The sequence below is a fragment of the Notamacropus eugenii genome, chromosome 2 (assembly GCF_028372415.1).
Source record: "Notamacropus eugenii isolate mMacEug1 chromosome 2, mMacEug1.pri_v2, whole genome shotgun sequence".
NCBI classification, from domain to species: Eukaryota; Metazoa; Chordata; class Mammalia; order Diprotodontia; family Macropodidae; genus Notamacropus; species Notamacropus eugenii.
The window spans coordinates 20170342-20198027 of NC_092873.1; the positions used below are offsets into that span (position 1 = coordinate 20170342).

The 27686-nt window shown below is 51.3% G+C and overlaps 2 protein-coding genes and 1 pseudogene across 3 annotated transcripts; 1 reads left to right on the top strand and 2 right to left on the bottom strand.

Moving 5' to 3' along the window:
- Positions 1-883: 883 nt before the first annotated feature.
- On the bottom strand, positions 884-6215 carry NUDT8 (nudix hydrolase 8). Of its 2 annotated transcripts, none has more exons than XM_072639337.1 (5): positions 5947-6215; positions 4046-4328; positions 2909-3041; positions 2494-2571; positions 884-1730 (listed from the first exon to the last, which is right to left on the bottom strand). In XM_072639337.1, the coding sequence occupies exons 2-5, from the start codon at positions 4312-4314 to the stop codon at positions 1488-1490; spliced, it is 723 nt and encodes a 240-aa protein (XP_072495438.1). In that variant the 5' UTR covers positions 4315-4328; positions 5947-6215; the 3' UTR covers positions 884-1487. The 2 variants fall into 2 exon arrangements, with proteins under 2 accessions (XP_072495438.1, XP_072495439.1); XM_072639338.1 differs by lacking the exon at positions 5947-6215 and adding an exon at positions 5081-5743.
- A 2723-nt stretch (positions 6216-8938) lies between these two features.
- Positions 8939-15578, bottom strand: TBX10 (T-box transcription factor 10). Its single transcript, XM_072637937.1, has 7 exons — positions 15265-15578; positions 15084-15185; positions 14317-14488; positions 12845-13000; positions 11040-11107; positions 10750-10844; positions 8939-9321 (listed from the first exon to the last, which is right to left on the bottom strand). The coding sequence occupies exons 1-7, from the start codon at positions 15576-15578 to the stop codon at positions 8990-8992; spliced, it is 1239 nt and encodes a 412-aa protein (XP_072494038.1). The 3' UTR covers positions 8939-8989.
- Positions 15579-26229: 10651 nt separating this feature from the next.
- On the top strand, positions 26230-26653 carry LOC140523420 (large ribosomal subunit protein eL31-like; annotated as a pseudogene).
- The last annotated feature ends 1033 nt before the right edge of the window (positions 26654-27686 follow it).

Sequence of the window (27686 nt, forward strand, 5' to 3'; positions counted from 1 at the left end):
TCTGCCCTCTAAGGGTCCCTCAGCACGAAGAGCGCCTTCAGGCTTTCCTGTCCCTACTTAAGCTCTCCCGCCGCATAGTTTGCACGTGAATACCGTGCCTGCTCTCAGCCTTTAGCTAGTCAACAACAGGTGTGCTCAGACCATGGGTTAATCTCAAGGGTGGGATGCTCTCCCCAGCAAGTTTCCCACTGAGAAGAGGCGGAGATGCACGAGATAGCCCGTGTCTCACGCCTCAATTCCCAGCTGTTCCCTGGGGGGCCTCATGAGAACTCTGAGGTTTAGAAGTCCTCACCTTTACCTGCCCTAGACTGTCCACGTGAGAACTGAGCTTACACCCCCAACAGATAACCATCATGTTTGATGAATGAAACATTCCAAAAAGCTCTCAAAAGTCTAGGATGTTGGACCAAATTGAATAAGGTGTAATGTAGATATTGTCATATCTTTGAGTTCAGAAAATCAACTCCACAAGTACAAGTTCATAGAAGTATGGTTGGACAGTATGTCTGAAAAATATCTAGGGGATGGTATCAGTGAGCTGTCTCAAAGTGGAACGAGTAGCTGCCTATCCCTGAAGACCTTCAAGAAGAGACTAGATAGTCCCATCTTGGTGATAGTTCAGATGAAATTCCTGATCAGGAACCCATTGGGCTAGATGACCTTCCAACCCAGTGGGTCAAGCTGATCCAGGGCCAGTTTGTCTCATTTGGAATACTTGGTGTGTGTCTATTTGGTCTGGTGAAGTTGGGAATCCAACTCGAGGAATGAATACCTATTAAATACCTGCTTGAACAAGTCACTGGGGAGACAAAGACAGAACAAAATAGGATTCTTCCCCTCAGGGAGTTTCCATTGGGGAATGAGGGAATGAGCCAGAGACAACTTTTCAGGTCAAAGAAGGCAGCCTTTATTACAGTGAACCGAGGTGGAATTAAGTTGGTTGTTTTCTAGATGAAAGGATAGGTCTCCAGTCAGTCAGTCAGTCAGTCAGTCGACAAACATCTAGTAAGTACTTGCTATGTGTCCAACTTACTGTGCCATGCACTGAGATACAAAGTAAGGCAAACACAGGCCCTATCCTCAAAAAGCTGGCATTCTGAAGGGGGGCACACCACCCCAGACAGTTCATACAAAGTCATGGAGTTGGGAGATACAGCTTGTGTTCCAGGAATTGCAAACAGGGGGGGTGAGGTTGGGTGGAGCTCATCGGCCACCCGACTCAAGAGATCAAAGGGAGGAGCTCCCCCTAATCTTTCAGAGTGAAGGCTCTGCCCACCTCTCACAGCAGAGATAGCACGTCTGGCTTCCTCCTGTTTGGGTGAAAACCTAGCTTGTGGCTGACTTGGAAGGACAAAGAGCCCCCACTGTACTAGATTCCCTAGCTGGCTCGGTCCCTCAATTAGGTGCAAAGGCAAAAGCAGAAGAGGCAGGGTCCTCAGTGGCCTCTCTGGCTTCTTTTTAGTGTCCCTAGCTGAACTTTCCATCCTCTATGTCCTGGTCTCTCTTCTCCTCTGCAGCCCAGCATGACGGGTTATGCGGTGATAAGTCCCTGGCACCAGCATCTCCAGTGTGAACTCTGTGAAGATGGCCGTGAGGCCCCAGATGCGGTAGGGGCCATGTAGGAAGATGGGCAATGTGTAGCTGTAGTGGCCCCGATGGCAGAAGTGGGTGTAGCCCTGGTTCCGAGGGTGGAGCAGGTGGGCCAGTGACATGGTGAAGACATCATCCACCTGGTAAGAAAGGAGAGTGAGGTGAGGGTGGAGGTGCTGTCCAACAGATTTATTAACATTCAAGGGCCCATGCCAGATCCTGAGGGGTGTATGGACAAGGGAAAGTTGGTTAGCAATGGCCTTGCTCTTGGGACCCCCGGAGGAGGATCCACAGCCTGAGTGAACATAGTCTAGTCCTCTGGTAGATACTCATTTGTGGGTGGCAGATTTTGGCCCAATATAAGGAAGGAAAAACCCAACCTTTTACTAAGTGAGTTTTGTACGCAGAAAGTGTTTAACATATGCCTGTTGAATTGAATCTAACTGTGCCAAAGTGGAAATGGGCTGCCACATAAGGGAATGAGTTCCCCATCACTGGAGGTCTTAAGCAGCAGTTAGTCCACAGAACCACAATAGCAGAAAGTCCCTTCTAGGCCAGCTAACCCAAGCCATCCATAATGTAGCACATTCTCTAAAACACTCTGTGTTCTAGAATCTGGGTGATTACCCAGACTTTGTTCAAATGGGAAGTCCATGCCCTCCCATGGCAGTCATTTCCTGCTGGGAGAGCTGTAACTCTAGGAAGGCTCTCCTCACGCTGCCCAGCACAGAGTCACTTTCATTCTGGGCCAGTGTGAGCTCCGCGAGGGCAGGCACCAGATCTTCTCTCAGGTCTGGGGCCAAGTCCAGGGCTCACACACAGCAGATGTTTGCATTAGGGTATGTACTGGGTGGAGCCAGGCTCTGGGAGGCCTCCAGCCTCAATGGCTCCCAATTCACTCACCTCCTGTGGATTAGGCATGAGGTCCAGAGACTCCAGGGGTCCCACCTGGGCAATGACTGGGACAATTATGCTGTTTTTCTGTAAGCAGAACAAGAATGAGCCCAAGTTTAAGGCAGGAAGGGACCTTGGAAGCCATCTTCTAGAAAAAGGACCTGAAGCAGGCAGCAGTAAAGTGACTTGTTCAAGGTCACACATTGCCTGAGGCAGGACTTGAAACCAGACCTCCGATCAAGCGGCTGCAGATGGAAGGGCACAATGGAGCACAGCCAGGGTTCAAGTAAAGGTCCCCTTTTCTGGGTGGGGCAGGGGCTGCTCCTTCAGACTTCACTAGGCTCAATGCCAATGCCCACATCCCTGGAGAGCAGAGAGACAGAACTCAGGAGGCCTCAGGGCCTCAGAGCGGGGCAGTGCTTACCCTGTCATCTATTGGCTTCATGACACCCCACACGTTCTCCTCCTGGATGGGAAGGCCTAGTTCCTCCCTTGTCTCCCGGAGAGCTGTGTCCACAACATCCTGGTCCTGAGGGTCGCACTTGCCCCCTGGGAAACTGAGGAACAAAAACATAGGAAAGGACTTCCATCCCCTGCCCTTCATGCTGGGGCCAACAAGCTCTGGGGAGACACAAGGTACTGGGGTCGGGCAACCAATGTGTCACCAGGGGAGGCTGACCTGGGAAAGGCAAGAAAGCAACATCACCCACTCTAGACTGTCTGGTCCTTCCTAATCAGAAACCCCTTGCTTCTGTGTCCTACATATAGGGGCTCCTCTAGGTCTAATGTTCTAGGTTCCAAGGTCATTTAGCATCCTCAGGCCCTTCTCAACTCCAGCATTCCACATTCTAAGGCCTCTCCCAGTTCTCTGACATTCTATATTCTAAGAACTCTCCTCATTCTCTGCCATGCTATGTTCTAAGGCCCCTCTCAGCTCTGGCATTCCATGTTCTAATGTTCCCCCTAGATCTAACATTCCATGTTCTATGTTTCCATATATGCGCTCCCTCCATCAACTTGGCCCCAAACCCAAGACCAGCCTGCTGTCCCAGAAGCCAGCCCTCTCCCTGGAGCCTAAGCTAGGATAGGTCCTTAACAATGGACACCCCCATCTGACTGGTGCCAGCCCTGGCCTCTTCAAGCTGATACAACCACAATGACAAGTTTCTCCAGTGTCTACAAAGAGCTGTGGTGGCTTGGGGGAGATCCAAGGTTCACTGGGGGCACAAGGTTCCTCTGGCCTGTTCACCTGGAAGGGGACCCTCCAGGTCACAATAAAGCTTCTGAGCAGGGCTTTAGGCCAGACAGTCACAGGATATCAGGGGTAGAAGGGTCCTTAGTCATCATCTACTTCAATTCTCCCATTTTACAGGGGGGACACTTGAGGCCTGGAGGAGGGGGGTAACTCACCCAGGTAGTTACTGATTCCCAAGTGCCACCAGGCTCCCTCCTAGGGCTTGGGGGTGGGCTAGAGTAGAGACCAGTCTGCCCAAGAAGTCTTGCAACTCAGGGAAGATGGAAGGTCAAGACTAGCCTTGGCTCCCTGTGCCCACTAGGGTACCTGACGTCCCCTTTGTGCCTCCCTGTGAGACGGCTGGAGCGCAGCGTGTAGAGCAGAGACGGTACTCCATGTACAGAGCACAGGGGCACCAGCACAGCTGCCGAGGCCTCCCGATGGCGGTATCTGGCCGTGGTGGCCTCCAGCAATTGTCGGCAGCGCAGTTCATTGGCACTGGACAGGGCATGGCGAGCAGTCTCCTCTGGGTTCGGGGAGCCATTCCCTCCCCAAGGGCCAGCCTGCCTACTTGCCAGGCGCAGTGTGGTCAGCATGGCACCTTGGAACTCTGTAGAGGGAAGGAAGCCCAGGTGAGATGGTGCCCCTCCCTCCCTCTGGCTTGGTTGCTGCCCACAAACAAGCACAACTCAGTTTAGGGACAGGAAGTAGAAGAATGAGCCCTGGAGACATGAATTCAAATCCTGGTCCTGTTACTGGCTGGGCCTGTGACCTTGAACAGGTGACATCCTCTGCCCAGGCCTTGGCCTCCTCCTTGTTAAAGGCCTCCATGGCCTTCAGGGTCTGTGCCCAGGACTGGTTCAAGCCCAGGTCAGGTGCCACTTCGCCCCCCACCCCTGTCCTGTCTCCATAGGTGACACTGGCCCTCAGGCCTCAGATAGCACTTTAGCAATAAATCCTTGAGTCCTCCTGGAATGGGTCTCCTGGGGTGGACTGCTTCCACAGCATGGCTTCCTGACCTCACCTTCTTCCCATTTCTGCTGGGGGCTGCCCTCAGCCTGGCTGTCCTCTGCTCACTCCTCCACTTCTTACCCGCAGAGACAAACCCTTGCCCCAGTCTGCCAAGTTCCACCATCCACCTTCAACTACACCCATGGCCTCTCTGCATCTCTCCCCTGAAGTGGCCTCCTGCTGGTCTTTCCCTCCAATCCCTCTCCTGTCCAGGCCAAAGTGATCAGACCAGGCTGTTTCCTGAGGCCTCTACAGCCCTTTCCCAGCAGGCCCTGAGGGCTCCCCTTCAGGGGCCTCATGCTTTCACCAAACCAGCCTTAGTGGGGGATTTCATAAATGTTTCAATTCTACCTCGATCTCCTGCTTTCAGGCCACAGGCCAGCTTGACAGTCCTCTGGTGACATTCCTTGGGTCATCTCTGTGACGACACAGGCTGGCCCCAGCCCTGGGAGGCTGACCCTGCTTCCTTCCAAGCTCAGCTCTGGAGCTGGGAGAGCTGCTGAAGGAGGTAGGTCTCCTTCCAAACAAATTGTATCCAGCTTGTATCTGCTTATTTCTTTGTTTCCTCAGATTGAAAGTAAGGTTCCAGAGGGCTTGCCCACTGCCTGTGCTGTTGTGCTGACCGTTCCCAGGGTCTCCCCCAGCTCCGACTTTGTTCTCTGGGGTCTCCCCAGCTCTGGTTCTCTCTTCCCTGAAGTCTCTGCCAGCCTGTGACAGTCTGTACTCTAAGAACCCTCCCATTTGTTCTCTGAACCCTGGCAGGGGCACTCTTAGGCTCTGGAATCTGAGTACTGAGTTCAAATCCCACCTCTGTCCTTCCCCTTCCCAGGGCCTCGGCCTCAGTTTCCTTCGCTGAAAAAGGGGAGGGTTGGTCCCGATGGCCTCGGACGCCCAATGGCCGAGCTGCCACCTCCCGAAATCTCTTCCAGCCCAACTCCGGGAGGACCTCGGGGGTGGTCCTGGGAATGCGCACCCCCCAATCCTGTCCCGGTCCGGGTCTCTCCAGGGGAGCCTGGAAACCGCAAAGCGAGGCGGGAAGGTTGGGGGGCAGCGGCGGGGAGGAGTCATTATCAGGCTTGGTTATTATCAAGGTCAAGGGCAGGGGCAGTCTGGCCCTAGTCCAGAGGTCCGGCCCGGCGGGGGGCGGTAGGAGGACCTGCGAGTCGGAGCGGGGATGGGGGGGATCAAGGAGCCCTCCCCCCGCCCCCAGCACTGACCTGGGCCCGCTGTGCCCGTTGCCGGAGCAAAATGGCTGCGGGGGCGGGGCCGGGCGGGGCAGGGGTCCTAGCCCGAGGAGGGGTCCTGGGGAGCCCCGGGCCTCGCGCCGGAGGGCTATGTGAGTGTGCGCTGGAGCACGAGTGCTCCCCAACAGAGGCTCGGGGAGGGAGGAGGCCCTGCGGGGGAGGGGGGTTGGAGGCCGGTGCCCCCCCGGCCCCGCCCCCGGTCTGGGCTCCCTCCAGGTAGAGGCTCCGCCCCTTCAGAGCCTTGGGTCCCAGGGGTTCGGCCCAGGAAGAGGGAGGGGCCTGCCCTTGGCTGGCCAGAGGCCGTGCGGGGCGGAATACCCAGATGCGGGCGGGGATTCCTGGAACCCCTCCCCCTTCCCGCCCTTGGAATTCAGACTCCTGGGCTCGAAGTCCTGCGTTGTCCCCCGTCTTCCCGCCCCCCTGCCCCGGTCCCGTGTCTTGTCTCTGTGACCTTGGACAAGTCCTTTCCTTCTCCCCCCCCACAAAAAGGGAGCAGGGGTCATCCTGGATGATCCCCGAGGTCCCTCGGAGGTAGTCAAGGTAACAGACTTTAAGTGCCTACTAACAAGGGGCGGTCCCTGCTCGCTCCGCAGGAGCTCCCACTGGCAACCTTGAAGAAGGTGAGACTGGAGCCTCGGGGGCTGAGCCACAGACACTTATCCGTGTGGCTGGATGCTGAAGGACGAACCAGAAACGGAGCCTTGTTGGTGAAGGAGGGACCCAGGCGAATTTGGGGGCATTGCCCCCCGCAAAAGCAACGCCTCCATCCTTTCTTCCTCGGGTCCATTTCGTTCAAGGCTCCTTCCTTCCCGTGTCAACACCTGGTCTCTGTCCTGTCTTCTAGGGTACCCCTGTGACCTCCCGCATTCATGAACTTGGGGAGTTTCTCACCAGGCCACATATTCCTTATCCCCACTACAGGCTGGGGAAGAAGGTGACCCCTCTTGGTTGTAGAGGACCCAGATGCACCTTGTCACATGACCTGCACCTGTTTCTTCATCTGTATAATGGGTATGCTCCTACTTAAACTGTGTTTCAGGGCTGAGGTGAGGGAGGCACTTTGTAAACCTCTAAGCCCAGAACCACCGCAGTGCTTCTCGGTGCCTCATTCCTGATAATGTAAGAGGTAAAATTTGTGAAAGTGGATCTGAAATTCCTCTGCAGGATGCTCTCCTAACTGACCATTCTCCACTGAGCCACAGAAGCCTCCCCTCCCCCACTGCTGGCCCACTGCACCATGGGACAGCTCCTCAGGGCTACTCTCTCCTTTGCTCTGGGACAAAGGTCTGTCCCCCCAAATGGCTTTTCAGACCCCTGAAGGAGCTGACAGGTCAGCTCCTCCAAGCTAAAGGTCTCCAATTCCTTTGGGCCATCCCGATGGGGTACCATTCCGAGGCCCTTTAGCGACTGGGCTGCCTGCCTCTAAACAGTCTCCAACGGATCAATGTGATTGTCGAGATGTGCCTCCTCCCACTGCCCCAGCTGGAGCCCAGGATCCTCAAAACTGTCTGACCCAGGCACAGGAGAGCTAGGCTGGTGCTGGCCCCAAGCCCCTCAATGCATCCTGAGGAGGCCTTGGGGGGTCGGGGACCCTGCCCACACCCCCTCCCCCCAGTCCTGACACCCACTTGGAAAGTATTCAAAGGTGGCAGACAGCATCTGGCTGGGCAGAGGATGCTTCTGTATCAGCATCTCCTTATGCCAATAAAATCATGGGGCCAGTCTGACCCACGTTTCATCCTGCTCATTTGGGTCCATGGTTCTGCCCTGTCAAGAGCTTTCTAGGTCCTGACTCTGTCCTCTACCATGTAAAGAAATGCATTAGAGAGAAGTATAGAGGCTTACATGTGGACCCCCTCCCCCCATCAGCTTCACACGGCACACTTTCATGCCAGTTGTTTAATATCCAAGGAAAAGAACAGAGATGTGGGTCACATACACAACTCCCCTCCCGGGGGTTCCTGAGGCCTATGTTCCCTCTGGCCTGGCCTGGGTCCTCCCCAAACCAGTTGAGCTCAGAATAGGGTAGGTGGGCCTGGGTAGGACAAGCCCAAAGACCAACTTCCAGAGGTTTCATGGTGTTTCTCCAATTCACAGCCTTGGGAAAATGTTGCTCTGCCAGGGGGCAGAGAATGGGGCTGTATGCCGGGCTCTGATGGCTTTTATCCCTACTTCCTCCTCTATCCACTGGCCCAAAGACAGTTTGGGACACTCCTGGGAAGTCAAACATGGTGTCTGAACCTGACCTCTGACTCTGTGGGCCTAGGTTGGACGGTTCAGGCTCCCTCTTGGGGCAGGTTGGGGGTGGGTTACTGCTGTTTTTCCCTTTGACCTGGTTTTGTGTGTGTGTGTGTGTGTGTGTGTGTGTGTGTGTGTGTGTGTGTGTGTCTGGTGGGGGAAGAGGAGGTAAGATTTAGGGTGCAGGCTGGGGGGAGAGGGCATAGAGCAGTTTAAGAAGCAGAGCTGAAGATGAAGTTAATTCACATGAGCTTTCAGTTCCAGGGAGCTGGGAGAGGAGGAGTCTCTCCTTCCACCCCGACATGACTCCCCTCAAGTAGGTGGAAAAGGCACCCAAGCAGTCAGCAGAAATGACAATAGATTGAAAGTTTAGGGCCCCCCTTCATCTCCCTCCTTTTAGACCCCAGCTTTTGGGGAAGGCTGGTAATGTCTCGGGGCTAGATGGGGACTAAGGTGTGGTTAGGAGGCTAGGAACTGGGGAGGGAAATTGTGAGTGGGTCTGTCTAGGTCACTTCCTTTTCCCCAGGAAATGGGGCCTCAGTTTCCTCATTTGTAAAATGGGTCCAAGGGGCTAGAAAGAGAGTGACTTGCCCCACACCACCAGATAGGAAGTTGCAAGGGTGGGATTCAAACCTGGTGGGAGTAAACTGAGTCATGGGGTGGGGGTTGGGGTCTGCTGATAGGGGGTGGGGGCGGGATCCAGCGGGGAGTCATCTGGCCAGGGCTATCAGCTCCCCATCCCTGCATCCAGGCCCTTGACTCGGCCCACACTGGATGCTTACTCTTGGTCCTGGCTCCTTGCCAGGAGGCCCAGGACACTTTGAGGAGGCTGGAGATGTATGGATCCCTGGCTCCCCACCACCTTGGCCTCAGGGAGAGTGTAGGGGGCTGAGCGAGCCCTGGCTGGGGCTCCCGTGTATGGGCCATGGTAGCAGATGGACCTGTAGCTAGTGGGGGCCAGAAGGACCTCTGGGGGCAAGTGGGCAGTACTGATCCGGGGGGACCCAGAGATCTCTCTGGACAGCACAGGGCCTGTTGGAGGCTGGGAGATGGTCCTGGAGACAGAGGTGGAGAATTTGGGCGGGAAGCTCTGGCCAGCTTTGTCCAGGTCTGAGAAAGAAGGAGTTTCCCAGATGAGCTGCGCTCACAGCTGGAGGCAAGTCAAAGGCTTTAGCCTAGGTTTGGTGCCTCAGCTCACAGCTGGGCAGCCCAGTTCTGACCCCAGACTCCCAGAGAAGGGTGTGTCTAGGGCCCCAGATTCCCCCCTGGGGAAGTTCTGGGTGAAGCTGAGGTTACTGGAAGCAACCTTGACCCACCTCCTTAGAGCATCCTTGCAGGGACCTGAGAGTCATCTAGTCTGGTCTAATCTCAGAGCTGAGATTCAAACTCGAGTTTTCTGACCCCCCAGTCCAAGGTTTCCCCTCCCTGTCCCAACATGGCTGCTATCAAAGTCATCCTCATCACCCACAGTCAGGAGATCCAAGCTGGGGACCTCACTGAGAATCCCTTCTACATCAATGAAGGGGAGCTCACTACCTCCCAAGTCAGCCCATTTACTTTGGGGCGGCTCTGACTGGTAGGAAGCCAGTCTGTCTCTCTATCACTTCCCTGATTCCACTGTTCCAGACTCTGTCCTCTGGCCAGGGTTGTACAGTCCTTTTCAGTTGTGTCTGACTCTTCATGTTGTAGTGGAAGGAATGCCTGCTACCTAGGCTTGGAGTCCTGTATTCTAATCCAGGCTCTCTATTGGCTAACTTGGTGACTGGCGAGAGGTCACTTCTCCAGTCTGAGCCTGTGAAATGGGGAGTTTGGGGGGGGGGGGTCTGCACTAGGTGACCCCTGAGATCCCTTCCATCTATAATTCAATGATCTTCATGTGTGATCCTGCCCAAGTCATTTCACCTGCCTCAGTTTCCTCATCCACAAAATGGGAATAAACTTTGTACAACTGAGCTTGTGAGATCACAGTGAGAAGAATGCTGGTGACCCTCATTGTGCTAGAGATGGGGATGGGGACAATGATGGTCATTCTCTCTTTCTCATCTCTTTCATGGGACTTAGGAAGGGTCCTGGGACAAGGCCCTGGCCTGTGGCTGTTCTCTTATAGTGAGTGTTCTGTAGACAACTGTGCAAGTCCATAACAGGACTGCCTGTCCTTTGCAGGTGATCCCTGGTGTAAGGTGTGACCCTTAGTAATCGACCCTTCCCAAAACTCACTTATTGTCATGAGAAAATGTGTCTCCTGGGACATCTCAGCAGGGCAGCAGTGGAGATCTGGTCCCCTCTGGGAGCAGCACATGGGATAGGGTTTGAGGCCAGGCTGCAGGCAGGGATCAGAGCCACCCTTGCAGGCTGACTGGAGAGACAAGCTGTGGCTTTCTTAGCATCATGCCCTACCCATATGAGCTAACCAACTTCAGCCACCCCTGAATTCCCAGAGAGGAGGCTGAAGGGAGGGTTGGTGTTAGGGATGGGGATCTGCAGCCCCTCCACTCAGGAGATCTGTCCCAGATCCGTTCTCAGAGGAAGGGGCCTTACCCTGCTCTTCTGGGTGGTCCTTCTTCAACAGTGAGGGCCGGTTGCTCTGGCTGCTTCGGAGCATGGGGCTGAGCATGGGTCTTGGGGCCCTAGGCCTGGAGGCAGAGGCAGAGGCCTGTGGTTGCTTTAGGGAGTGATGAGGGAGGGAAGGGGGGACAAGCGGGTAGCTCATCTGTGCTGGGGAGGGGTCTATATGCTTGAGGGGTTAAATGGTCCACAGGCAGAGGGTGCAGCTCAGGCAGAAGCAGGGACCTAAGGCTGGGAATGTGAGATGTGTTTGTATTTATTACCAGGTGTCCGGGTCACACTCTCGGAAGCCTTTGGCAAAGGGGTTGCTGGCGATCTTTAGCTGAGTGATCTGGGGGAGAGGAGATTAGTTGTTTTTGACTTAGGATGGAGAAAGTGGGGTGGGGTCTGAGGACCCTCATGACACCTCCCGCAATGCCTTCCTCATCACTACCCAGCAGAGTCCAGGTGTGAAGAGGCACTGAGCTGGTCACCTCTGATCCTCCCCACCCCAGCCCCCCAATCTGCCCTTGTCCCCTACTCCCCATGATCTATCCCCAGCACTCCCTTGACTCCCAGCTGCAGCCATTGAGTGTGGCCTCTGAAATCCTCCTGAGGCTGAGGGTTGACCTTGTAGGGACTCAGGAATCATAGCATGGCCAGTGCTCCAGGGATCTGGGTTTGGGGCTGTATGGTTTAGCATTGTCATCGGTGAATTATATAACAGTGACTACTCTGGACCAGACAGGGAATCTGGGTATGTGCCAAAGCCTCACTCTAATAAAGACAGAGATGATGTGCCTGTACAAATTATGGGTGATGCTGAATTAGGAGAGAGAGCTAATATGCTGGATGACAGAGGCAGGATGTCAGCAGGCTAGAATTCTGGGCTAAGTCAAAGAAGATGAAATTGGCTAGGAACAGATGTCAAGTCTTCTGTGGGTTCAAATAAACAATGTTACAAGAGCAAGATAGTAGAGACCTCACTAGAAAACAATTCGTCTGAAGATCTGTAGGCTCTGAGGCATGTGAGCTCAATATGAGTGAATAGAAAAGAGAGAACCCAGACAGCTTTTTGGCAGCATTAAGTCACCATGTCCAAGACTAAGGGGGTGAATCCTGCCATCTTCTGCCCTGGTCAGGCCCCTTCTACATTATTGTAAGTAGCTCTGGGTGACCCATCTTAGGAAGGGTTTTGATAAAGAGAAACCACTGAGAGGTGGGTAAGCCAGGTAGGAAGATCCTTGATTTCATGCTAAGAGAGGATTGTTAAGGTACTGGAGTCATTTATCCTGAGGAGGAAGAGACTCAGGGGACATGATGGCTGTCTTTGAGTATTTGAAGGACTGAGGTGGGAAAGAGGGATTAGATATGTCCTGCCTTGGGCCCAAGGGGAAGGAGCCGAGGCAGTATAAGGAAGTTACAACCAGGCATGTCAAGCTTCCTGAGGACCAGCGCTATCCCAAAGCCCAAGGGGCTGCCGTTGCCGGTAGGGACTCTGGACATTGCCTAAAGAACTACTTGTCTGGAAGGTTGTAGATGAATGGCTTCCTGGTCAGGTAAGGCTTGGACCAAAGGGACCCTGAGATCCCTTCCTTGGGCCTATCTGATGCTGTGACCACAGGACCCTTCCCTACTGAGCTTTTGTTTTGGGTTTTAGAGGGCTGAATGGGCTTCCCAAAATTCCAGAGGCTCTGCCCCACTTCCCCTCCCTTCTGCCCCTGGACCTGCTTATAAGCAGGAAGATGGAGAGAGCATCCAAATCTATCCCCTCAATTTACAAATGAGGAAACTGAGGCTCAAAGAGGTTAAGGGACTCACCCAGAGTCACACAGCTAGTAATAATCATAACTCATTTCTGTGGTGTTTTAATGTTTCCTTTCAACAACCCGCTGAAGCAGGAAGTGAAAAGATTATTATTTTCATTTTACCAAAAGGAGGCACAGAGAAGCCTGAATTGGGATCTGGGTTTCTTGACCTAGCAAAGATCCTTTTTGACCCCAGGAAGGAAAGAGTTCAGGCTCCCTCCACCCCAGCCCAGCCCTGCCCCAGCTCCCTCTTCCTCCCACCTGATGGCCAGAGCTCTCACCCTGTGGTTCTGGTAGGCAGTCACAGCTGTGAATTGAGTCTCAGAGAAGATGAAGGACTTGAAATTCTCCTGTGCATAGCGTTCACTGTCCTTGCGGGGGTCCACAAACACCACGTGGAATCGGGGCTGGTAGCGGTGCATGGAGTTAAGAATGATCTGGGCAGGAGGGAAAGCTGAGATGGGCTGGTGACTGTCAGTTAGACCAGACCCACTGTGCCCCAACAGGGCCTCTCCCCTCAACGGTGGAAGGAACCCCAGGGAATCTGCATCACCTTGAGGGCTTGGGGAAGATTGCCCAGTGGCACCTGGGAGGGTGGGACCCCAGGGCACAGGATTCCGAGGGCTGTCACATTGCCTGTCCTGCCTTCTCCAGTGCCCCATCTGAGAACCCAGAATCTCCAGCCCTAACACACAGCAACACAATCCCAATCCCCCAGAACTGATTTGATAATCTAGTCCAAAGACTCAGATAAGTGCTTGCCTCAGTGACGTTATTGTAAGGTGGGGAGTGATAGGGAGCCTTATTATCTCTATTTTACAGGGGAGAGAGTATAGTAGATAGAGATGACCTTGGGAGCCAGGAAGGCCCGAGTTCAAATTCTCTCTCTGACAGAGTCTGGCTGTGTGACCCTGGACAAGTCCCTTTCCCTCTGGGTGTCCCAGCTGACTCTCTAATATTAGAGACCAATTGCCAATCTTCATCAGTGGAGGAAGTTTCCACACTAGGAGTTCCTTATGCCAATGAAATCAAGGGTCCAGTAAAAAAAAAAAAAAAAAAGAAAAAAGAAATCTGCCATTCAAAGAAGGAAGTGACTTAGAACCAGAGGACTCAGAGTTGGAAGAAGCCTCAGAAATCACTTGCTTTAACACCCTCATTTTGCAGAGGAAGAAACTGGGGCCAGAGTGAGGACGAGCTCCTCTGACATCCCCTAGCTAGTCAGGCCGAGCGTGGGGATCTGAACCTGGCCCTCTCTGACTGATCCGAAGTTCTCGCAGCTCCTTCTCGCCTCCAGCTTCCGTGTCTCAGACCTGGGACTCCAGCTCCAACCTCAGCTCCCTTGGGCCTGGCTGCCCGGCTCTCCTCGTCCTCCCCCTGAGCCCCATCCCTGTGCCCAGCTCATTCTCTGTCTCTGTCACCTGGATGTCTCTGTTGCTAGATCGGCAGCTACTCGCTGCTTTTCACGGGCTTCCTCTCTGCCCGCCCCCCCAGCATTCCCTGGCCCCCTCCCTGTCCACTGTTGGGCTGACTCCCATCCCTCTTGGTGTCCTGGCTTTATCCCTATACCTTGTCCCCTCCTTGTGGTACCACCTGGTGCCCATCCTAGGTGTAACGGTAAATGGAGCTTGGCTCCAGGGTGCCAACCTAGAAGATGCATGACTCCACCAGGCTTTCTTCCTCCCACTGCCCTCGGAGGCAAGCCTCCACCCCTTCCCCTCCTCCCTCTCTCTGCCCCCTCCACCCCCTCGCTCACGTGGCCATTCTCGTCCAGCAGGTTGTTGGTGAGCTTCAGCTTGTCGAAGGACACGATCTGGCGCATCCATTGGGCACCCTTGGCCGGAGAGTCTGGGTGGAAGTGCATCCTGCCAGGGGTGGCCGGATCCGCTTTCCCCGCTGCCAGCCACGTAGAGCTGTGGAAGGCATATCTGGAAGGCAGAAGGGGAAGGGAGATGGGCGACCCGGACCCTGGCCTGCCTCCTGTCACCCCCTCCCATGTTGGAGGGCAGCCCGCCCTGAGCACCCCTTCCCCGTGGAGGAGCTGCTGAGGGAGTAGCGGGTCTAGCAGTCAGAAGACCTGGGTTCCAATCCTGACTTTCCCACTGACTCCCTGTTTGGTCTCCGCTCTCCAAGCCTCCGTTTCCTCCTCTGTTAGATGGGAGTATGTTCTCTACAATCCTCTTCAAATCCCAAGAAAGGCCATCTACTCAAATTCTTTACCACGTCCTCCCCTCTCCTCATGCTCCTGGTTCTGCCTCCTGGGTTCTGCCAAGCAGAACAAGCCTGATCTCTCACTGGGTAACCGGGAAGGCAGGTCTCATGCCCCCTCTCCCCTTCTTTTCTCCTGGGTAACCACACCCACTTCCCCAACTTGTCCTCACAGGGTGTCAATGACTTGTCTGATGTCCCATGAGTAGTATCAGGACCAGGATTCAAACCCATAACTCCTGACTCCAAATAGTCCAGCTGCAAATCCTCTGATCCCTCTCCTCTCCCCTCTTTTCCCTCCTCCTGTCCTCCCACCTGTACCGCTTGTCGTCTAATGGGATGAAATCCATGAGCAGGGCATAGTCAGCCAGAGTATCCATGCCCAGGATCTTCACCTGAAAGGTGGGGAACATCCTCCTGCCAGGGAACAGTGGAGCCTGTCACTGAATGACCCTTGGAGGACAGACAATCTCCCATCCTGCCCCTCCCCCCATACCTTCCTGCCTTGGTGACGATCATCTCGGTTCCCAGCTGGTTGAACTCCTCCCACAGACTCTTCATCTCCAGCTGAACAGTAACATTGGACACGTGGGGATTCTTCCAGCCTGGCTGGGGACGGGCTTCCCCCAGGTCCAGCCTGCTGGCCTCTGGGGCATCTGGGGCCCTGCTGTAACCCAGGGAGGGCCCTAGCCTGGTTGCCCACTCGGGGCTGGAGGGAGGCAGTGGATAGCCCTCGGAAGAGGTCAGAACGCTGAGGCTGGCCGAGATGAAGGCTGGGAGAGACAGGACAAGACAGAGAAAACCTCCCATCCATCCTCAATCAGCAAGGAGCACCTGAACAGGAATGGGGCCAGACCAGGCTGGGGTGAGCTGGACAGACCTTAGAATTCAGGACACTAGGACCCTTAGGGGAAGATAAATAGCATATCCTCTTGGAAAGGCACTAATGTGGAGTCAGGAAGACCTGGGTTCAAATCCTGCCCCAGACATTTGCTAGCTGTATGACCCTGAGCAATTTACTTAACCACTCTGTGCCTCAGTTTCCTCATCTGTAAAATGAGAAGGGCTGGACACAGTACTCCCTAAAGTCCCTTACAGTTTTAAGTCTATGATTCTATGCCCTTGGAACCATGAGGCTCCTGCTCCAAAGGCTGGGCCTGGGGCAGCAGAGTGGGGCTAGGCCAAGGGTGGGGGGAGGTTGTGTGGGTTCTTATCTATCTTAACTCACTTCTCTTGCCAAGCACTCAGACTGAGCTCAGCTGTTCCTCCGTAATGAAGGAATACAAGTACCTGCCAAATTTCAGCACCCCCTTGGTGTCAAAGCTTGGGTTAACCTGTCAGAGTCATGACCTTATGTCCAAGAGGCCATGGTTGCGTGAGGTTGGAGTCACTAGGTCTGAGTGTGAATCATGCCTCTACCCTTCCTAGTTGTCTGACAAATTCACTCCTCTGGGACTGAATTCCTTTTCTGTCATTTGGGACTGAGAGGAACTAGGTGATCTCTAAGGTCCCGTCCTGTTCTAAATGCTCCATATGTGGTGGTGAGTGGTGGGTGGGAGGAGACAGAGATGGAAGAGGAGGGAGACAAAGAAATAGAGAGATAACAACGATATAACAGAGATAACAGAGATAGGGAAATAAACAGAGAGAACAAGTCCGAGTGAGAGGATGTTTGAGATAATTATCCAGCTTCCTTCCTCACACTTCTCTCTAGATCCATCCATCCCTGTGAAATCCTTATTTGTGATCTCATTTGCTCTTCACACCCCTGGGAGGCAGGTTGATAATAATTAACATTTCAATAAAACATTACAAAAATATACAGGCAAAATGAGACATAGACAAGCAGGGTAGCATGGTATTCAACTTAATATATAACCCAGAACCTCAAGCTTCCTGGCCAGTCAAAGCTCCTGCTTCTATGCCATGGTACCCCTGAGATGCCAATGAATCTCTCCAATCCAATTATGAACCATACTATGATTAATGTAATAACTATGTTTTATACAGTAATCACATGTTGTAGTGATGGAATGCCCATTTTAAGGAACCATGTCCTCCCACTGCCAATCTTTGCTGGGACTTGGCAGGAGGTCTCCCCAAACCCTTTATAGAGGCCTGGACAAGAGAAGGACAAGGATAGAGTCCTTGGATAGTCCAAGGATAGAGTCACGTAGGATGTGCTGGTATGGATGCATCTGCATTGTTGGAGAGAAATCCACATCAAGGAGGTCTCAGGTCAGTCAAGTGGCCTCACACTTTGGGCAGAGGCTATATGGCCCCATGTCAGGTGTGTGGTGGTGGAGATACCTTTGGGATGGCTCTGGAATCTGAGAACCTCAGTTCAAAATCTTCCTCTCCTTTGCACTGGCTATTCCCCATGCCTGGAATGCATGCTGTCCTACTTCATTCAAGATACAGCCCAAGCACTTACCTCCATCTTAACAGAGGTCTTTCTTGGTCTGTCTCTCCCTACCAAACTCTCATGTATTCACTTTGTATAGGTCATGTATACACATGCATATGTCCCTATTGTCTCCCCCAATAGAAGGTAAGCTTCTTGAAGGCAGGAATTGCTTCTTATAAATCATGAGAATGTGAACACACCACACACACACACACACACACACACACACACACACACACAGAGGATACCATCTTAATCTCCAGTCATTCATGTCTCAGTCATCTTGATCTCTGAGAGATGAAGGTGTAGCTAGCCCATCCTGCGTAGCCCCAGAAGTTAGGGCTAGCAAGGTTTTATACTTAGGAAGGCAAAGGAAGCTGAACCTTTTTCAAATTGCCCACCCACCCCCAACCCAGGGTAAGCAGAAGCTAGACACCTTTGAATAGTTACTAATCATGAAGAAGTCAGAAAAAAATACTCATGGAAATTAGCAGAGTTCCTTTGGTGTCAGAGACCTCACCTGTCAGGCAGCTTGTGTGTGTGCGTGTGCGTGTGTGTGCGTGCGTGTGTGTGTGTGTGTGTGTGTGTGTGTGTGTGTGGCCACGACCTCTCACATCCTCTTCTGGCCAGTCTGCCTCACCCCTCTCCCCATTTCCTTCTTCCAGGTTCAGCCCAGGTCCTGATTCTTCACTGACCTGTTCTTTGGTCTCCCAAGTTTTTAGAGCTCTCACTCTTTCCTGTTATGTTAAGTTACATGGGACAAAATGTGAGCTGAAGGCAGGGGCTAATTTGTTTTTGTCTTTGTGTTTCCATGTTCTAGAGTGGGACAGTAGATTGAATTAACATTTAGGAAGTGCCTGTGGTCTACCCAGCCTTGGACTGGTCAGAGAGAAACATACATACAGAGATACAAGGTCTGCCCTCATGATGCTGATGGTCTGAAGGGGGATAAAACACACAGACACACAGCAAGAATCAATTAATCAAACATTTATTAAGCTTCTACTCTGTGCCAGGCACTGTGCTAAGAGCTAGGAAACAAAAGGAGGACAAAGACTTGGAAGTAAAAACTACCCTCAAGGAGTTTACAATCTAATGGGTATCTGATGAGGATTATGTGCCTACTGTGTGCTGGGAGCTGGTTTTAGTCCTTTAAAGTAAGGCTTTGCAGAGGAGTTTATAACCCTGCCTTGGGGCTCCCCAAGACCTTCGATGGTCACACTGTGTGCCAGGTGCTGGACGTACATAGACTTTGCCTGACCCTCCACAGCCTTCCTGACATTATGTGCTCCTCTCTAGAGAGTATTTTATCATTTATTAATATTGTTTGAATCTAACTTTATGTAATTTGTTATTTTTTCCAGTGGTGTCCAACTATGCATGACACCATTTGGGATTTTCTTGGCAGAAATGATTGGAGTGGTTTGCCATTTCCTTCTCCAGCTCATTTGACAGATGAGGAACTGAGACAAACAGGGTTGAGTGACTTGCTCAGGGTCACACAGCTAGAATGTGGCTGAGGCCAAATTTGAACCCAGGCCCTGCTCTCAATCCACTGCACATCTTTGCTGCTCCTTAGAAACTGTCTGACCTAAAAGCTTCTGTAGAGGTCAGGCTGAGCTCAGAGACAATCAAAGAAGCCAGGATGATTGGAAGAAATGCTGTTGCGCCTGCTGACAGATGTTTCAAACTGCCCTTTTCCAGAGTGGCCCATCAGGTAAGTGTCCACCTGCCGTTCTAGGTACTTCAACATAAACCTGCAGAGACTCAACTGGCAACCACACCTTCTTCTGGCTCTCTACTTTACTAAATGGATTTCTTTCCAAAATTATTTCAAATTTGGGTGTTCACTCTCCCAACGGGCGGAGGAAACTTTCACAAACCCTACAAAGCTGTAGAGATGAGAATTCTTCTTATTACTGATATAGAGAAACCAGAGCTGATTTTTGGCTTTGTTTCTACCGTGGGGGGTCACAGGCTCTCAGGGTCTTATTGATTGCAGGCACGAGTACAGAACAGGGGACGTCATGGAAGGCAGAAAGGACTTTGTCACCTGAAAAAGTCACCTACTTCTTCGCTGTTGCTAAGTGGAGTCCCTAGGATGATTTGAAGGATTAACTTGATGATACAAGTTCAAGGAATTTTGGATTATATATAACAAATAAAAATTTAACCAGAGGTACTCAGAATAGCAGCAGAAGAAAAGAAATTCAAAAAACAGATTTAAAATACCAAAAGGTTTTTCTAGCCAGCTGTCTGAGCTCTGCTGATAAGGGGGTGGCATTATGTAAGAACTAAAGCTGGCCCTTGAACTATCAAGCTAAAGAACTAGACCAATGCTTCTCTTAAGGGGGAAGAGGCCACAGAGTAGCCAAAGACCAGCCAATGGCGCCAAGAAGTAGCAGCAGCAAAGAACAGAAGTTGTGGCTCTTAGGGGAAACCCTAAAGTGAGCAGTAGGACAGGGAAAAGAGCAGCAAAAGAACAGAGCTAGCTCCAAGGAGAAATCAGGCCAGCAATATCACCAGAGGACCTCAATTTTCCCTGGCCACTCAATGGAAGCATGAGTTGTCCTGGTTACATGGGCTCCATCCCTGGCCAAACTGTTTCCTGTGCATGTGCCTTTCTGTGAATGTTCCCCAGTCATATGCTCTCTGTGCATCTCTTCTCTTATTGGTGGTGTGATAACCTGTGGGAAAATGTACTCTTGAGTATATAGGCAATTGTCTTGGTGTGCAATGCATTCATCTTGGTATTCTAGTTTATTAAATATCTATACGTTTATCTATAAATACTATGGACTCATATTGTTATGCTATTTTACCAAATGTCTTTTGCTTTGAATTAATATGTCCGTTGGTTGCCTGCTAAAAGGAACACACCAATGGGGGCTTGATATCCACAAAATGCCTGCAACCTGGGGTGGCATCTGAGGGGTTCCAGTGAGGATGTTATTATTACTGAAAGAAAGAGGGAGGAGGAGCAGGGAGCCCTAGCCCTGGGAAGAATAAGATTGATGGGTTAGGTAGGGTTAGCTCTCCAACTGACTTGTGAAGAGTGATCAGAGTTCTACATGGGAGCGCAAACTCTCTGCACGTTCCCTCCACATCAGAGAGATTACCATGAAACTTTATAACTTTCTCACGATGGTCTTTCTCAAGGACAGAAATGTGGTAGGAAGGGAAGGGATGGGGAGGGGATGGCAATAAGCCACTCTTCTGGGTAGGGGTTGGGGGGGAGGGACTGCAGGGTGTCCAGGCTGGAAAGAGCCTTTCGTCATAGAGAATACAAAGCTCAGGGAAGGAAGGGGACTCATCTGAGCCCCCTCAGGCAGGCAGGAGCACAGCTAGCAGGCCTCCCAACCTGCCCCCCCTCCAACTTCAAATGCACTAGCACCCTTTTCTCAGTATGTAGCCTCCTGGCTGGCATTCTGTCTCAAACACCTTATCCAAGTCCTTGCCCTAGAAGCAGCCCGATTTGGCCTTTCCTTATTGAACCACCCATTCTCCTCCTCCTCCTCTTCCTCCTCCTCCTCTTCCTCCTCCTCCTCCTCCTCTCCCTCCTCCTCCTGCAGGCAACTGTGGGTTGTACTTTTGAATTCTCCTGTCAGCTTTATAGTTTTTTTTTGTTATTGTCCTAGTGCCTGCCTCAGGCAACAGCCTCTCCTTTCCCTTTCTAGTCCCTTCTGAACTTCCAGAACTCCCCCCAGGCTGTTGGAAATCTTGTGTTAAGTAAAAGTGTATGCTACTATTTGTCAGCTCAGGATCAGCGGTTTCAGACCTGCCTCGTGCACCTCAGCACCCAGGACAGATCCAGGAGCATCCCAAGAAATTGAAGCTACAGATGACGCCTAAGAAAATTCTAACAATGTGTAGTGACCCAAAGTTCAATGGACTGCCGGGTGGGGTGATGAGTGCACCATTAAGGGAGGTCTCCAAGTGGATGCTGGCTGATCGCTCATAGGTTAGCAAGGGAAATCCCAAGTCGAGATTCCAATTCTCAGAAAAGAAACAAGTGGGCTTTGGAAAAGCTTTCTTGGTATTTGGGATCATTTTTACCTTCCTACAGATTCTCCTGCTCACCTAGAGAGGTTTCGGCAGGGTGATCCCCCAATAAGTGAGCCGTTACCATAACGAGAATTCCTCACATTACTTTTTACTTTTCACAATGCTTACTTATCCATGGTTCCAGTCTCCAAGGGAAGAGGGGCATATGTTCTCTCCTCTTTTAAAATTAATCAATTAGTTAATCCCTCAATTAATTTATAACATTCAATTGTTTAGAATTTTGAGTTCCAAGTTCTCTCCCTCCCCTACCAATTGAGAAGGTAAGTGACATGTTCATCCCTTTATAGATGAGTAAACTGAGTTCCAGAGCACATGAAGACTGGAGAAACAGTGAGATACATTGGGAGCTGACCTTGACTCTGGGATCAGAGGACCTGAGTTCAAAACCCACTTCTGATGCTTACTGATCTTCATCATTCCCCTAGCTCCTTGGGCCTCAGTTTGACTAGATCACCCTTCTGGATTACTTCAGGTGTTAGTGCCTACCCCTGCCTCATACTAATGACCAATGATTTATTTTGAATAAATTTAAATATATATGGGTCATCTCAAGGAGAAGGCTCCTGGAGCACTGAAGCACTGTGAGGAGATTTTAGCAAAGCTTTTCATTAGCATCTCATAACTATTCTTGTGGAAAAGGTAGAGAGATGCCAATGAGGCAACGATATGGTTGGTTCAGATTCAAATGGGTCATCAGTGATAGTTCCATGTCCACCTTACAGGAGGACATTAGGACTAGGAAGACTGAGTCCAACGTTGGACACTTTCCAGTAATGTGATGCCGGACACAGCGGCCAGAGCCACTCTCCTCTCAGAACCTGAGTTATGGACCCCAGGCTAGATGTACTAAAGATTGGAGCAGACTTGTTCCAGGCCCTGCCTGCCAATTCTGCCCAGGTTCTTACACCCAGCAGCAGAAAGCAACTGAGCTCTGAGCATCCCTTGGGCCATCCAGAGCCCTGGGTTCTCAAACAAGATCTAGCTATTCACCTACCTACTCTACTGGGGACCTTAACACTCTTGAGTTAATTCTAGCGGAACAGGGAGATTCTTGAAAGGAACTCAACTATGTTCTATCAAATTATTTTACAATTCAGAATTTTCTTTGAGTCAACCTGTTCCCCCATCCCTGCCCAGTCCCCTATTCATTAACTGGTGAAGGCAGTGGGTCTGTTTTTCCAGGCTTTTTCCCCAGATCACAGTTTGGACTTCAGACCTGCCTTGTCACGGGAGTGATGACCCAGCGGCAGGAGCAGGGGAGTCAGATGGCAGGGGATCCTCAGTAGCTGGGACTTGGGCATTGATGGGAGGCCAGATAGGGATGATCAAGAAGCCTAGAGTTACAGGATCTGCCTTGAGCCCCTGGGCTCTGCCTGCCTGGAGAGAGGTTTGAATTCTCACTCACTGAATTCTTGGGGGAGCTAGGAAGGATCTGAGTTTGAATCCTATCTCAGACACTTACTATGAGTATGACTCTGAGCAAGGCACTTAAAAAAAAACTCTATCTGCCTCAGTTTCCTCTTCTGTAAAATGGGAATTATAATAGCACCTACCTCCCATAGGTGCAAGGATCAAATGAGGTAATATTAATAAAGCATTTAGTGTGCTAAGCACACTATGTGCCTGGCTCAGAGTTGGCGCTTAAGGTGCTTAATAAATGCTTGTTTCTTCCCTCCTTCCCTCCCTCCGTTCCTTCCTTCCTTCCTTCTCTCCTCCTAGTTCTGTCCCTCTCTCAGATGCCTGGACGTTGGAAGAATTGAGATCTTAGAGCTGAACCCCCTCATTTTATAGGCGAGGAGACTGACACGATCCACTCCATGCCTATGCCATATAAATCCCTTTAGGAAAAACTCAAAGGCTTTTGAAACTAGAAGCAACCTGAGCAAGCAACCTGGGGTTCTGAAAACATGTACTGGGAGACAGAATTGCTGGGTGCAAAATCCTAACACTTCCAAGTTGTGTGACCTCAGCAAGGTACTGCTCATCTTAGAGCCTCAGCTCCCTCAGCTGTAAAATGAGAGGGTAGAATTTGATGCTCCACTGTTTCCTCCAACTTCCACAGGCTCAGCCTCATGGATTTGCCCACTCCAGGGGGATGCTGGAAGCGACCTTAGAGACATCCAGTCTCTCCTTAGAGACAGCTGGTAGTGCCACAAGGATGGAGCTTTGGGCCTGGAATCAGGAAGACTAATTCAGATTGAGCCTCAGACACTTACTAGGTGCATGATCCTGGGCCAGTCATGTAATCACTGCCTGCCTCATTTTCCTCAGCTGCAAAATGGGGATAATAAGAGCACCGACCTTGTAGAGTTATTGTGAGGACCAAATGAGATGATATTTGTAACCAACACTTAGCACAGTGCTTGGCATATGGAAGATGTTGCCTAATCAATAATCATTTATTAAGCACCCAAGCCCTGTGTAAGTGCCAGGGACACAAAAAAAGACAAAAGACAGTCCCTTCACCTGAGGAGCTCATAATAATTGAGTGGAGGAGACAACAAATAAATATGTACCAACAAACTTATTCCTTTCCCTTTCCCAGTCAATCGTCCAACACCTGCGGAAGAATCCTCCCGATGGCATCCTGCGCCCATGCTTCCTCAGCCTCTGTTTGAGGATCTGCCATGAAGGGGGTCTCGCCTCCCTCTCCAGAAGTCGCCGGAGAAGCCAAGCCAAAAGCTACGTCTGCTATTTCTATTTCGGGGGTTCCCAGCGCTCCCTCTGGGGCCCAGCGGATCCAAGCTGATCCCTCTAGATACAGACTGTCAGCCACCTTAAGCCTTCTTTTCTCTAGGCTAACTGGCTGCATTTACTTCAGTTGGTCTTCCTATGCCTGACCTTAGCCTCCCTGCCTTTCCTCCAAGCATGTCTCAGATGCCCTGACCACCCACATTCATCTTCCACAGTCTCTGAAAGGTGGTCATCCTGTCTTTGCTTGAACACTTTGGGAAACAGGAAATTTGCTACCTCACAAAGTGGCCTCTTCCATTTTTTGGACAACTCTGAATTTTCAGAAATTTTACCCTATTCTGAAAAGGTCTCTGTCTTCCTGTAACCGATCCTTTTCTGCCCTCTAGGGTCACTCAGATCCAAGTTAATCCCTGGAAGAGTCCTTTAGATATTTAAACACAGATATTTGCTTCTCCCAGACCAAGTCTTCCCTTTTCCTGGCTGAACCCAATAGCTCCCTTAGTTGGGCTCTAAAACTGAGTTTTCTCCACAGGCTCCAAAGCAAAGGCAGGTGAAACCCTGAGCCCCCGAACACAGTTCCAAAGAGTCAGGGTTCCTACTCTCTTTACCCAGAGAAACAAGACTGAGTCTACTTTCCCTGCATGGGTGTGTGCCTCCTCTCCCTACTCTGATTTCCCAGTGTCTGCTTTCCCACCCTCCTCTGTCCTGTCCTGTCCAGCCAGTCTTTCAAAGACCTTCAGCCCAGCCTGCTCTGGCTCCCAGGCAGCCCCATCTCTGAGATCCACCCAGCAAGACTTACTTGTCATTATCAGAGGCTCTCTGTTGAGGGTCTCCTCTTACACCCTGGCCCGTGTCCTTTCTCCCAATGCTGTCTTCTCTAAAATTCTGTCTTGGGTTTCCACAGTTCTCCCCTGCCTCTGTCTCTGCAGGTCCTGGGTGGTGGTCTCTGTGTCTCTTCAGCTCTGTCTCTTTGGCTCTTGCTCCGTCTCTGGAGTGCCTTCTCTTGGTCTGTCTCTCTCCAAGCGTCTCCCTCAGTCTTCCTGGCTCTTCAGTGGAGATACAGAGCTTATCTCCACAGGTGGGTGACTGGGTTCCTCCTGGCTACCAGGGAGCAGCTGCACCTGCTTACCTAGATTTTGCCCTCACTGTCAGGTTTCTGGAGGGCAATGAGCAGGAACTGGCTCTTGGAAAGCTCTGGACCAGGCGAGGCTGAGGAGAGAGTGATCCAGAAGAGGAACTGTGGAAAGGAGCAGTGGATGATGGCAGTCTCCCTCCCCCCCCCTCACCTTCATCCCCATCTCCTCCCACCTCCTGTGTCCCATTAGGCCAGCCCCCTCATTTTCTTTGGCAGCTGACCCACTCACAAGCAATTTCCAGATGATGATTTGGAGATATCCATGACAGGGATGCTGCCTTAAGGCCCCCTAGGGTCCCTGGAGGGGGAAACAGACCTGTGTCTGCAGGAGCAGCCCAGCCCAGCCAAGATGCCCTGGAGTCTAGCCCAGCTCAGCCCTAGTGCCCCAGAGCCCAGTCTGATCCAGTTCTGGTGCCCACAAGCCCAGCCTAGCCCATGTCCCCCAGAGTCCAACCCTGCAACCTGCACTCATGGCCCTTTAGGAGCAAGGGTAGTGATGGTGAGGGCACTGAGTGTGAGGGTGAGGACAGGCTTGGGTGGGGCAGGGGCAGAGGTCACTGTGGGCTGAAGGAAGCTGGAAAAGCCCCACTGGAAGTGACCCCAGGGACTGAGAGAAGCAGCAGAGGTTCTGTAGTTTCTGGCCTCAGTTTTCTTTTTTTAAGATGACCTCTGAGGCCCCTCCCAGCTCTGGGCCTCCAGCAGCAAGAACAGTTAATCAGGACCCCACAATGACTCCATGAGGTTGTACCAAGTCCTGCCCTAGGGTGTGGAGGTGCTAAGCACTCCTCCTGGCCTCCCAGTCTCCCACCCACCTCCCCACAGCCCAAGCTCCAAAGCCTCTCTGTGGATTTGAAAATCAAACACACCCTCCAGAGCTTGGCATTCAAGGCTCTTCCCCAGAAAATGTAAACGTCTTGGGAACAGGGCCTGTCAGCAGGCTTTGATTTGGAGCCAGGCTTAGCAGTGTGCCAGGCACACGGTAAGTGCTTAATAAATGCTCAGCTTGGTGAGTTGGGTTCCCAGTCTTGCTTCTAACTTTTCAGACTTTCTGCTCTATCTCCAACCCCAGCCATCAGCAGACTGGCTGTTTTCCCCAGCTGCCAGACCTTTTCTCTGCCCTCTCCTCATCAAAGCTTTAATTCCTTTAAGACCTTTCCGACCTGGTCCCAGGCAGGATGGCTCCCGCAAAGAAAGGTGGAGAGGAAAAAAAAGGGATGTTCTGCCATCAATGAGGTGGTGACCAGAAAGTATACCATCAACATTCACAAGAGGATTCCTGGTGTAGGCTTCAAAAAACAAGCTCCTCGGGCTCTGAAGGAAATCCACAAATTTGCCATGAAAGAAATGGGAACTCCAGATGTACCCATTGACACCAGACTCAACAAAGCTGTTTGGGCCAAAGGAATAAGGAACGTCCCGTATCCGAGTGCGTTTATCCAGGAAACGCAATGAAGATGAAGATTCTCCAAACAAGCTCTATACGTTGGTTACTTATGTGCCTGTCACCACTTTCAAAAGCTTACAGACAGTCAATGTGGATGAAAACTAAATTGAGCTTCATTTAAATAAAGTTATAAAATGTCAGCTGGTAGCCTGTTTTGACTGTAAGTTGCTTGTGACTCTGGGTTTTATTTATGTTACATAAGAAGCTACTTTAAAGCGGGATCTGGGTACCACAGGTAAACCTCTTTTTAAATTTTTAATGGATGATAGAATAGGATTTATGGTCAAGTAGGATTGTTAGGAATAGTAACTTGAAGTGACTTCTAAATCATTCTTTTTAAACTCTGAACTCCCAGTATAGGGAAGTCAAGAGAGAGGGGTCAAGATCCATGTTTACCCTTGATTGTAGAACTGCACCAAGACTCTGCGTGCATGCAGGTTACTGCTTGGTTGCAGAGCAGTACTGCAGGGGACCAGAGAATGTGTGTTACTGGGATCTGGGTGTGTGCATTTTGCTATAAAGGATTGTTAATGATTTGTGCATCTGGTTGTAGTGGATATCTGCCAGCATTTGGTTTGTGACAAACTTCTTTTTGTAAAATCCAAAAAACAAGTAGTGTTCATGAAAAAAAAAATTCCTTTAAGACTCAGTTCTGCTGCCCTCTGCCTACAGGAAACCTTCTCTGATTTCCCCTGATTTCTCCTCCCACACCCCAGTTACTGTTCTGTCCTCTCCTCTCTCCATGCTGTCCCCCTCAAGTTCTTTGATGACAGTGACAGTTTCACTTTTGCCATTACATCCTGATGCCTAGGACAGTGTAGGCATTTAAAGCCATTGAATTGCATTAAGGAGGTCAGCCAGCTTCATGGCCTTTGCTTTGCTTTGCTTTGCATGGCCCTCCACTGTTCATATGCAATCTCTTGATTGCTGGGATGTGAGGGACAGAAAGGCTACCCTGGAACTACAAGGATACTGTTTCCATCTGTGAACAATTATTTCTAGGCTCAGAGCTCCCCCCCCCACCCCCCTTCTGAAAAGTTCTGATACTAAGATGGCATTGAATCTTGTCTTGGTCAAATGCCAACCCAGGCCTGAAGTGATTTGATCTGCCCAGACTCAAGTGGAGTTTGAGTCTTAGGCCTAGATAGCCCAAAACTGGGAGTGGCCTGGTGC

Coding starts and splice junctions, on each gene's coding strand:
- NUDT8 (XM_072639337.1), bottom strand. CDS start 4,314: ATGCTGACCACACTGCGCCTGGCAAGTAGGCAGGCTGGCCCTTGGGGA. Junction 3,042..4,045: donor AGGCACAAAGGGGACGTCAG/GTACCCTAGTGG, acceptor TTTGTTCCTCAG/TTTCCCAGGGGGCAAGTGCG. Junction 1,731..2,493: donor TCATGCCTAATCCACAGGAG/GTGAGTGAATTG, acceptor CTTTCTTACCAG/GTGGATGATGTCTTCACCAT.
- TBX10 (XM_072637937.1), bottom strand. CDS start 15,578: ATGGGAGGTTTTCTCTGTCTTGTCCTGTCTCTCCCAGCCTTCATCTCG. Junction 11,108..12,844: donor CTGCCTACCAGAACCACAGG/GTGAGAGCTCTG, acceptor CCTCTCCCCCAG/ATCACTCAGCTAAAGATCGC. Junction 9,322..10,749: donor GGACCACCCAGAAGAGCAGG/GTAAGGCCCCTT, acceptor CTTCTTTCTCAG/ACCTGGACAAAGCTGGCCAG.